We start from the raw sequence: 12,525 nt of genomic DNA on the forward strand, positions 1-12,525 counted from the left end.
GGAAAACATGGATCTACTGCTGTGAATTTCTGCAGGTCTATCAACAGTCCTTCATAATCACTAGCTTTGAAGTTTGCTGATAGAACAAACAGAATCAGCATGATTTTTTCCCCCATTAGCAGAAGATCACAAATCACTAAAAACCCCAAATAACATAGATGTGAAAAGAGAACTTAAAAATGCATTCACATGGACATACTCAGGAACCTGAAAAAACCCAACCAACTTTATCTACATTAAGTAGATGCTCAGGTGAGGGTTTATTTAGAAGTGATGGCTATGAACAGAAGAAAATCACATGGTTCCACAAGGTTTGTCTGCTAATTTAATAGCCCTCTTTTCTAAATGGTCCCACTACTTTTGGGGAATGGAACAAAACATATGAACTCCAATAAGTCAGTTGCAAAGCTGAATGCTGGCCTTCAACTGAAGGAGCTTATCCATCTGAATATATCATTGTGACTACAATTCTTTGCCCTCCTTTCCATAAATCTTCAGGCTTAGGTTTAAGATGTGGCCTATATTAATGCAAATCTGATAGTGTATATGTCTTTTTCCACATATCTATTCACCACAAATGTGAATATTTTCTCATGTATGCTAAATTTGTGTCTCTACAAACGTGACTTCAAATAGGATATTCTTGGCTCCTATGTGCAGAAAAATAAATTAAACTGATGGTCACACAAGACATTAATTAATTTAACTGATGTAGGGAGTGAAACTCAGAGTGAAGCTTTTTGTGACAAAACTCTACAGTGAAGTAGAATGAAAGAAAACTGTTGCTTTTCCAATTGCAGTGTGATTAGCCTCTTTTGCAATAAGTCTAAGGAATAAATATTATTGTAAAGATTCAATAAAATCAACATGAATGAACAAATAGCACAGACATGAAGATGAAAATATGAATATATGATTACGATTACATTTGTACATGCATTGCATTATGTTATGTATAAGACAAATATTTTATCCTACATAAAGAGGCGTCTCTCTATGAAAACGATGATTATTTTTTTTTATTACCTTAAAATATTGCAGTTGTTTCTCAGCATTCATTGTTCCTTCATTTTCTTGTCTCAGACAGGAATTGAAGATGAAAAGCTCTGTATCTCTCAGCCACCCTTTCAGCTCTTTGATCCTGACCTCCAGCTGCCTTACCAGGCTGCCGCTTTCAGGCGAGAGCAGGTCACGTGGACCTAACCCACTGTGCCCTACCATTGTGTCTTGGATCTTCTCTCCTAGGGTTTTCTAATGCATCAGATAAAGAAAACATAGATTAGTCTCATGTACCAAAACATATACAGGTTAATGTGCAACAAGAAGCATCTGTTAGATGACTAGAGACGTGGGGTTTTTTGATAATTACTACTAATATCAATCAATTTCATTCTTTGCTTCCTTGTTTCAATCAATTTCATTTTTTGTATCCTTGTTTCTCACTTATGCTGTTCTCTCTGGGTCACTGACTTTGTTGGAAGCATGATAAATCAATGTTTATTAAGAGCAACTATGGACAGAGGAGACAAAATGGTACATAACTTTTTGAAGTAGTTACTCTACAGAATTTGTCTGTGTCTTTAGACTTTTATGATCATGAGTTACTAGTTTCTAGGCAGCAACAGAAAATGCGACAGCACTGAGTTACTAAACTCTCATCCAAAGTACCATCAAAGTTTTGGGGGAAACACTGCAATAATGGAATATTTTTTGAGGTATGAACTGTCAGGTCATAGTTTCCAAACTTGCAGCCCTGAGGTTGTATACAGGAGCAGTTAGGTCACAAAACAGCTGATTTGCTTTTAAAAGTGGAGGAACTCATTCAGACACCAATAAGCTAGAAATTGCAAAGCCTCAATGTTCCTGAACATCAGGCTAATTATTTAGGCAACTAAATTCGGATTTAAGTTCTCCATGTTAAGCATCCACTTTAAAAATAATGGACCAGAATAAACATTCACCTCTGATCGCTAATGAAACTAATTTACTACAGCTTTTCAAAGTAGTATTTCTAATAAAAGAGCCACTGAATAACATTTTGATAGTGGACGCTGTGAGCATAATGAATATTCTGAAGAGGCTAGGGATAGAAAGTTGTTACCTTCCTTTTCAGTATTTTGAAAGGCAATCCTCTAACCTCACAAGGGAGATACGCTGTTGCCTGCTTCTTCTATGCCAGGCAGTATTTTATCTGACCTATAAGAGGCTGTCAGTCTGACACTTATTATAAGCACTAGATCTGTGTTACTGATTGTAGAATATTGAATATACACTGACAATCACATCCAATAACCTTTAAACTGATAATTAGCAGCGGTTAATTGTTGTAACATGAAGATACAGTTTTAGGTGACCCAGTATGGCTGTCTGTTGAAAATACATGCCGTAGAAAGTTACTGGAATATAATTTATAACAATGAAGTTAGCTTCCAAAAATAAGCATTAAACACAAATAAAATTAGATCAACAAACGTTAATCTGCTATGTGGCATTCTGTAAATAACATCTTTAGGAGATCATAACTGAAAAACATGCTTTCTTGGCAACACCCTTCTATTTTCATGGTGCAAATATTGATAATTTGAAGACCCTCAGTGGAATCCAGCACTAGCTATTGTTTTTATGCTGTAACAAAAGTAGCAGCAGGAGGTGAAATCAATGCCCTTGGAGGGTAGGGTCACAAAAAAGAATTTATTGCCACTTTTTTGTTCTGGAACAGTTTGCAATCATAAATTCTTCATAAACAGAATACTTCAGAGAATGGTCCGTCTTCATAAATATACGACAGAGGACATCAATTTCATTTAATTCACAATTTGTGTCAGCACAGCAGATGCCAATGCCTGCCTTGATAGGGTTGTTTAATATGCAATTGAGACAGAGTAATATTCAGCACAGGGGACAAAATTTCACAGATTAAACTGTACGCACCACTGACATTTCATTCTAATGTATTTCCATTCCACACTGTTCACCTTAGATGAAAGTAATATTAAAAACCATATCCCTCTATTTTACCATTGTTAGAAGTTAAAATCCTTGTCTTTAATTTTTTTCATGCCAATTAAAACGTAATCATGCCAATTAAAACAGTATGCCTAGTGCCGTTAGGTTCTGCAGAGGTTTTTATTAAATTACACAAAACTCTATCAAACTCTGCTTATTATTCATGAAATTGCATTTAGCAGGAAAACTGTAATAGTTATATTTTATTTTTCTGTAAATGCTAAAATTAATGGCAAAACTTAATCCAGAGGCATATTTTGATTTTAACATACTGAGAAATGGATGGCTTCCATTTTTTTTTTTTAAGAAAGAGTTTTTCTAGATTTTTAGAATTATGATCAGTTACTTAACCCATAGTTTTACATCCTACCAGCTCTAAATAGTGCCACTGAATTAACTTGATTAAATACATTGAAAGTAATAAAAGTAAGGCTCCAAAGTAAAATTATTTTAAAAATACAAGTTGTCATGATCAGATGTAAAAGAATAGGTTAGTAACTCCCATTTTTATCAGTAAATTTATTAATACGCAAATATTTTTAAATGCTTGTGGTGATGCTGCAGACTAATATTAAAAAATAATCAGCTCGCTATTTATGAGGCAACATTTTCTGGCAATCTGCACATTTAGAGAATCAAGCAATTACAAACTACTGTGCTGAACTAAAAAAGCCCCACCCTCTGTAAAATGGTTATTGCATTACCAAACAAGCTGAAGTGACACAAGTCAGAATTTAAAATGCTGTTGGCAGGTTGCATATATAGCTTACTTGTAATAATTAGAAATGTTTTTTAAACTAAGATAATAGCATGCAAAATTATGCAATGTAACTGTATTGCTAATATCACACATCTATAATTAATCATTTAAAGTAATTTATAAATTTATCTTACCCTTGATTTGAAGTGAAGGCAATTAACGAGAGAAGTGGATGGAAAAATATATAGTTTGACCTCTCTCTCTCTCAGCTGTTTTACAACAATAGGACAATAGTGTCTCCTGCACGGTGCCATCACTGGTCTCTGGGTAACAGAATCACTATATTGCTTTTTTTGCCAGATTCCTGTATCTGACTCTTTGGCTGAGACCCAGCCCATCATAGCGTGAAATGAATTACATGAAACTTTTTTGGCTTTTGTCAAAAGTGAGCTGAATACAGCAGCATGAAACATATCCTGGCTGTATTCTTAGCTTCAGGTATTCAGATTTGTACTGAATCTGCATATTTGTTTTTGAGCCATCAGTGTGACCTGAAATATGCAGTGACAACCCCACTTTTCATCTTAAGGGTATAGTAAATAGTTAAACAGTAGATGTCTCTAACATGTACCTTCAGAATAAATTCTATTAACATTCACTCAAGCATGACAGTCAGTGTATATCAGATATACTGCATTATAGTTGACTTGGTGCATACCCGTAATACATGGCATATTTTACTTACATTTTTTATGTATTAAAGAACTAAAATTATTAAAGTCAGACAGGAGACAAGCACGGAATAAAGAAAATCAACAGAAGAGGAAAATACTATGGAGTTTTTATAATAGCATGAGTAGCTTGTTTGAAATGTATGTGGTGAATTGAAGAGAGAGATATTTGTGCCTCAAATTAGAAATCAGACAGACAGCGTACTTCAACACACAAAAATGTACACATAACCCACAAACAGTAATAAAAATGCAAATACCCCAAGCAGTTCCCATTTTTCATTAATTGAATCCACTTTTTCAAGAAGATCATTTGGTAGTAAAACACCACTTTTCTTCAGAGCTTCAACCTTACTAAGCAGTTCCATCTTTTTCGGGTGCCTGATTGACATTTCTACATTGTATCTCTAAAATGAAAAGAAATAGATAGTATTAGCTACTGTGAAGAGTATCTATAAAAAATTAAACTTTAATTCTGTGTGTCCAGTTATGATCACGCTCACTATACCGTTTTTTAAATTATTTTTTTTATGCAGCACCCAACCTTCTCATTACACATCATTAGAGATTTAGGTATCGAGCACGTAGCCTTCTGGGTGACGTATCTATGCAGGCAGTTAGCAATTGATTACGTATAGTAATATTCACTCATTCACAATATTCACTTGTATAATAAAATTCACTAACTCATCTGATGCTTGATGTGCCTTTGTCTCATTCAAGTCAGTAGTATCTTTATTTTTCAAATATGCTACTTCAGCAAGTAACACTGAGGATCTCCATTGAAAAAAAAAAAATCAAAACCACCAAGGAAATAATTTCATAATTGTTTTTCCTGTACAGTTTATTTCTTCTCTCTCTCAGTGTGGATTCTATCTCATATATGGGCCTGAAATGCTATTATATGTGAAAACGTGAGAGTTTCACTTTAGAAAAACAATTAGACATAACTCCCTTACAACAAAATACCAGTAACTTGATTTTTATTGCATCAACCAACAGGAGCAGTGAAATAGCACAAACAAGAACAGCCACAATGCTCATACAGTCCAATACTTTCTTCAAGCTGAAACTACCTTTTATTTCCTGCATTATTTGTTGGGGTTTTTTTGTTTGTTTGTTTTTTTAAAAAAAGGACAGAGAAAACAGGAATAAAAGCAGAAGCTTTCTTCAAAATGACCTTAATGTGACTTTCTAAATATTTTAGCTGTATATTGCTTATACACTTTATAAGAATGTATTCTTATCTACAGACGCATTAGCAAGTAAATCTCTTAAAAACCTGTATTCTCTGAAAACCGGAATTCAGTATTAAATATAATAGTTACTACAGTGATTAATTATGTTTTTGTGGCTGGTGTAGTAAATAAAAAAATAAAATTTAACACACAGGCACCCACTCATATATATACCCTACCTATAGTTAAGCCCATTCCCTCTTAGGTAGAAAACACTCATAGAAATAGAACTTCTGATAGAGGCAAAAATGCACCTTTTACTGAAAGAGGAGACTTCAGCACATATCCTTACAAAGGTGTTTACAAGACATACATAAATTATGCATAGCTATTAGCAAATTGCATCCTAAACATTAAGCTTTCTTTGCTTTATATTCAGCCAAGAAAACTGCTATAGCAGCTCATACTGAAAATGTTAATAACTGGGCTAAGTATAAAAAATTAATCTAGAATAAGGAATGTTTAAAACATGGGTGCCTTTGCCAGATCCAAGAACATGCTCTGTAAGAAAACAAAGCAAAAATACAATTGGAGACAGCTTAAAGAAAATAATAAAGGTGTGAAATCACTGTTTCAGCTAACAGGTCCTCAGCATTTCCATGCATATGTTTGCATATTGTTAGTTTCATATTTTAATCTCTCATTTACACAACACATGCACATCATTTGTATTATGTAAACTTCAGCAAATATTAGTCATTTGTGGATCATAGAGCAAATGTTTTAAATGAGGTGATTTAAACCATTTCTCATTATTAATGAACACTGATCAGGTGTCTGCGTATCCAAAATTACATGAATATGCATAGTAAAAAACAAGGAATTGTTTATAAAGAACTTGCCTTTTGATACTGCGGGTAAGGTTTAGAAATGTACAACAGCAGGTATCAACCAGGTTTGGCACTAGGGAACTGGATCCGCCAAGAGGCAACACCATTTTATTGGACTAAAATGTTCAACAAGTATGCTTCTTGGTCCTGTATTATTGCCTTTTCAGCTAGAACGGTTACTGGAGGAGATTACAATCTTCTTTATGTAATCTGATTTCTATTTAAAGATGATATAGCTGAAAAGGATTTGCATAATTATTTCCATAAGTACATGTAATATCAAGGGGAATCCAGAGTCCAATTTGCTAGGCACTGAAATCGAGTTCGTGCCACTCCCTTTCTTTTGTCAAGTGAATTAATAGACTGAGGGAGTCCTCTAGCTGTGTGACACTGGTGCAGGCACAGCTAGTTAATACCCATCACCTGCTCCAGGCTGGCATCCCTGCTGCCCGGACCGGGGCTGGATGCGCTCCTGGACATGTTCCTGGACAGTGCGGGACTGATGAAGAAATAAAATACATTGCATGTTTCATAACTACAATCCCCTTGTTAACATAGAAACGAAGACGTTTCATTTAATTTTGGACTAGGTAAAATAATTCAGTGCAGCATAATCCAAATAGTGTGACAGATGTTATGAAAGGTTATTACATTAAAAAATAAATAAGCTAGATTTTATGTACGTGCTCTGTCTTTGTCACCGTGTAACCTACTGTATAAACAAGCATGATGAAAATGCTGATTGATAGAAAATGCATTATACTGTAACTGTAAAAGATGAAAGAATTCAGCTTATCATTAGATGTATTGGTATGTGAGAGTCAGTATTGTTTCACTCCTGGATATTTAACATGCAGTGTGTATTTTAAGTAAAGGGAAAAGCTTAATGTACAGGAGGTACAGTTTGAGAGCTGATAGCACGAGATGCTATTGCTAATGCTATTTTTTAATCCATTAAACACCTACACTCTAAGCAGTTGCATGGAAAAATTAGCTACCAGCTCTATCAGTGCTGCACAACCCTAGTCTGGTAGGACTACTTAATCCTGTGGTGAGAAGATAATTTAATCTTCAGATTCATTCTTTCCTCAGCTTTAAGTGAGCAAAGGCTGCTCCATTGTGACAGTCTGTGGATGCTATGATATAGATTACTGTTTAATAGCCAAAAATGAGATTAAGAAAGTTAAAGTCACAGGTTTCTCACAACAGCCACAATAATAAATAAATAAGTAATATTTAATTTCCCACAACACCTGTCATATTAAAAAACTAGGGAAAAAAACCCCAAACAACAACATACTAGAAAACTGCAAAATATTTACGGCATGATTAGCTGTGTGCATGCATGGCTGGTTTTGTGTTCCTGAAGTCACTCAAAAGAAACCCAAAACATTGTTATGTAAGGTAAAGAATTTTGGCTTTTTATTCCTTCTCACTCAATACGATCAATATTTCTCAAAGGACAAATAGTGGAATTTTTAAAAAGGCAGTAGCATTTGTCCGTGAATAAGTTTGGCAAAAAAATTTAAACCACGAGAAGTTGAATTCCAAAAGAAAGAAGTTAAAACCTTACTTCTCCTGATAAAAATATTCTAACAAATCCAGGCAGGCTTGATTGAGACACATTTTTGGACACTTTATACTAAACTGTGCCTTTTTTTTTTTTTTTTTTTTTTTTTTTTTAAAAAATATGGCTATTACTGAGTTTTTGTTGAGCACAGCTTGAGCAGCCCTTTGCAGACACTGAACCATTAGCAGTAAATTGTACGCTTCCGGTTATTCGACTTAGCCTGCTGCTTTTGGCAGTCCTTCTTTTCTTCTCTTGTGCCCACCCTGCCCCCCCTTTTCTCCTTTTCGAAGGAGGGGAGTGATGATGTTTGGCTTCAGAATGAGAAATCATCCTTTTTTTTTTTTTTTTTTTTTTTACTTTAAAAAATTATATAAAACATTTTTTGTGTGAAAAATCACACCCGAAAATTCTGCCCAAATGGAGACTGGAACAATGCCTTGTAACAGTGTTAATTGTCACCATGGAAACCAGAAGAATAAGCCATTTTGAAACTGGTATAGAAGGCACACATTGAGCAACTCAAGCATTTTTCAGCCTCCCTCAGTGTTAAGGAACAAGATGCCTAGTCACTGAGAGGTCAGAGAAAGAAATCATCATGAAAGGTTCGTAGATGTGCACTGTCTGGTAAACAATAAAAAAATCTGTACACAGTTAACAACTCAGTAAGACTGCGCACTGCATCTTTCAGAAAGAGAAATGCCACAAAAAGATGATCAGGACTGGGGTGCAGATTCCACCCCTCGAGCAAAACTTTAGGGCAATATTATGCGAACCTTGCCCCTAAAGCTCCCTGGGAATTCTGTTGTTGTAATAAAACTTCAGAAGAGGAAAGAAAAAAAAAAAAAGCCTGCATGATGGAATTCAAAATAATGCTCTAAAAGCACACAGAGAGATTAAGACATCCATTGTAAGACTTTTGTATGGTGCTTCTGTTGGTTATAGTGAAAAGAGACTAGACATACTGAACACACAGTGGAGCTATGGCTACGAAGTACAGAAGAATTAAGCCAGTGAACTTTCTCCATTATTGGAATAAGAGTGTGCTATTTGTAGATGTTCTGCATTCCATCATTCACACACTAACAAAGTACCTTTAGTCAAACGGCACTGTATGATATACAGCTGAGATCAGGACTGAGTGACCTGCAATTTTAATTTTACCTGGATTGGATCTTTAAATTTTGAAAACTTGCTCTTTGGGGTGGTTCGACTGCTGCAGACACAAATGCGTGCACATACATGCTCAGCCTCTGTACGTGCATGCGTAGCCACTGTTGGCACAAATTTGCAAAACATACTGCATACACAAAATTGAGTAAAGAATACTTTGCAAGCAATTCACCAAATATGTAACATAAAGATATATAAACCTATAGCAATGCACTTATAGCAGTATTTCTCCAACTTCACACACATTCTCACTTTGCTTTCTGGATAATGTTTGCACTCTTCATGCTAGGCTTCATGGTGGCCCCTTAGGAAGCCCATGCCTAATGCCATTCAGTGATGAACAAAGAGTCTTTTTATTCCAAAGTCCAGGGTCCAAAGCTCAGCTGTATACAAGCAAAGTGAAGGAATCTGCTAGAGGCCAGCCTACCCCTCACAATAGCTCTTAATGCTTCTACCTTTTTGGTACTATCAGTGTGAAACATTTTAGAAACCGTCCAGAAGCTTGGTTATATTTCTAACGCTGTCGATAGCACTAGAACCTCTGGACAACGTTCAAGATCTGGGCTGAGTGATCTGTCTAGATAAATAGCAGTTGCTGTTTCTTGCAAACTTCATGTATTTCACTATTAGCAATTTATGGCAAATAATTGCACAGGGAAATTATAAAGACTCCTACAATTGTCCTTGTAAATTAATAATAGGCTTTCTTGATTGGGATAAATTTGCTGCTGAGCCTTTGGAAAAATTAAAAAGTGCAATGTCATTTAAAATTGCCAGAACTCACACAGCAAATTACATCTGAGGTTAAGAATCAGTTTTTCCTCCTCTAGTTTATTCCATTTGCATGATCTGGAAATCATATTACATTGGCTATGTATTGTTAATTGGACATAGATTGCATTATCTTTAATATAAATCAAACTACAAATATTAAAATGAATTGCAAATTCTCTAATAGAAGATCATAAAACAATCTTTTTTAAGTATCTCCCATTAATAATTTAATTCCAATTATATCACTCAGAAAACTCAAGAAGGAGAGTGCTAACTTATTTCCATTTGCTTTTTTCCCCTACAAATAAGCACAATAGTACAGTATGTATTTATGTGAGAGTGTATGTGCATATGGGTGCATGCCTGCAAAACAAAACAAATCTCAGCACTTTTGTCTTAAACCCCTGCAGACACCTTGCTTTTTTGCTTCAGAGAGTAGCAAATGCGGATTACACTTCTGCTATGCGTTCCTTTCTGTGGCAGCTAGAGAAATAAACACATTGGAGCCAATATTAAGTAACTTCGTGGACTAAATTTTGCCTGCATTAAAAAATTATGCGGTCGGTACCCATTGTTCTGCCTTTTTTTTTAAGAAAGGTGATCCCAACCCTTTAAATTTTGCTATAAATGTAATATCTTTTTGAAGACTTTGTATGCCCTTTAATGAATTTATATTAAATATTTAATACTGTTTAGGGCATATCCACTACTACCAAAAACAGTTATATTCCCAGCAGTCCCACTGTTTCAGGCAGAGGGCTTGATTGATCCTCCTAGCCTGAATTGAGTAGAATGAAAAGAAGCAGTTGGAAAATAGCTGCAATCATTTAATGCAGATGACCTCTGACAGGCTCACAGCTCTTCTATCTGAACAGAAATTTGCATGGGGTCTCTGTGCAGAGGAACAATGTAACCTAAATGGTAGACAATCTTTATTCTAATGAAGTGGGTGTCAAGGTCAATGTAAAACTGCAATGATAAATGGTGCACCACTAGGCAAGAGAAGTTGCATAGGCATTGTAGTGCTTTCACATTAATTGAAGGCTGAAATGCACTGAGTGAAAGCACAAGACTCTCTTTTCACCATAATGTGTTAATGCACAAATGTTTAAATGTTTTATTCAAGCCTGTTGGCACAAATCTTATTGCAAACAAAAATACAATAGTTGGCCAATAACCAGAAAAATAGAACTTTTTATTAGCTTGCCTTATTTCTTGAATCCCTAACAACTTCCACAATCTACTCAGAGTACCAAAAGAATAACAAGTCTCCAGACACCTAATGTAATTCCCATGATCCTTTTTCTATTTAGGATATCTGTCTTTAATTAGTTCCAAACAAGCAAGCCTTTAGTCAACTCTTCATTAGATACCATTCCCAATGAACAAACTGCGAGAAGAAAAGTCATGCTTCAATATTATTATTTCCTAGATTCCAAGTTTTCTTTTAGTATATAGTTAACATCTCCAGGTGCCTTTTGTTCTCAGTAAGAATTAGACCAGTAAAACTGGGTTTTGTGATGCAAAGAGTTGTGTGCCTAGAGTGGGGACTAAACTACAATCTGTTATTGTGGCTTTGTCAAAACTGCAATACAACTATAATTATAGTACTTCATCAGTCGATCAAGCAATTTGTAGAAGGCAGTACATTTTGTCTTATAAAAATGAGGAGGACAGTAAGCTGCTTTTTAAAATCCTGAGCTGCTTAAGCTTGTTAAGGGTATATTGTTTGCTAATACACTCATTAGCAGCCAAGCATTTTAACTTCATCAATTAAACGGGAAATGGTGTTCCACCATTAGGTTCACAAAATGCTAAAATACAGATAGCAGTCTACAGCTAAGAATTTTAGAAAAATTATTTTCACCTGCAAGCTGCATTATCCACTTCAAACTGGTTTGTGTGCAGAGACGTATACATGGGGGAGGGGGGGGAGTTGTGTGTCTGTGCATGAATGTAGGTGGTGAAAGCCCTGCATATAGTTGTGAAGCTAATTATATATATACACATATACACCCACTTAAAATTTCCCAAGTCCCATAAGGATTGCTGCTAAAGCACAGCGTCATTTCTTGACACCGATGAACATTTACTCATCTGAGTAATCCCAAGAACGACAGAAGTTTATTCCTGTGAACAAGTAACAGCTCTCCTGGATAACTAACGGGTTCACAATATGGACGATAAATTCTGAATATTTATCAGCCTTTATAGTTTTAGGCTCTTCTGTGCAAATAGATGTTAACAATACGATTGCAGTTATTAGACAAGGAGCTATAGCTTGTTACTAATTAAGAGGATCTGCACTACTTTCAGTTTCTGGAAGGCTGTGAGTGGCATGTACTGTATAACGCCATTTCTATTTTACAACTCGCCTGTGCGAGGGAATTTTCCATACGGAAATCAGTCTTCAGGATATTGCAATTCAGAGAATAAACTGTAGTGGGGGAAAAAAAAAAAAAAAAAAAAAGAAAGTATAGTGTAAAGGGAAGGAAAAAAAAAAAAA

The 12,525-nt window shown here is 35.2% G+C and overlaps 1 protein-coding gene across 6 annotated transcripts in view; it reads right to left on the reverse strand.

Moving 5' to 3' along the window:
- Positions 1-12,525, reverse strand: part of AKAP6 (A-kinase anchoring protein 6) — a 279,987-nt gene that overhangs the window by 48,158 nt on the left and 219,304 nt on the right. For all 6 annotated transcript variants that reach the window (XM_014941817.1, XM_014941815.1, XM_014941816.1 and 3 more), the window contains exons 10-11: positions 4,698-4,844; positions 1,027-1,251 (exon numbers count right to left, since the gene is read on the reverse strand). In XM_014941817.1, coding sequence (XP_014797303.1) covers positions 1,027-1,251; positions 4,698-4,844 — 372 coding nt within the window. The remainder of the gene's footprint in view (positions 1-1,026; positions 1,252-4,697; positions 4,845-12,525) is intronic.

This window comes from Calidris pugnax, unplaced genomic scaffold (assembly GCF_001431845.1).
Source record: "Calidris pugnax isolate Ruff unplaced genomic scaffold, ASM143184v1 scaffold56, whole genome shotgun sequence".
Classification (NCBI taxonomy): Eukaryota; Metazoa; Chordata; class Aves; order Charadriiformes; family Scolopacidae; genus Calidris; species Calidris pugnax.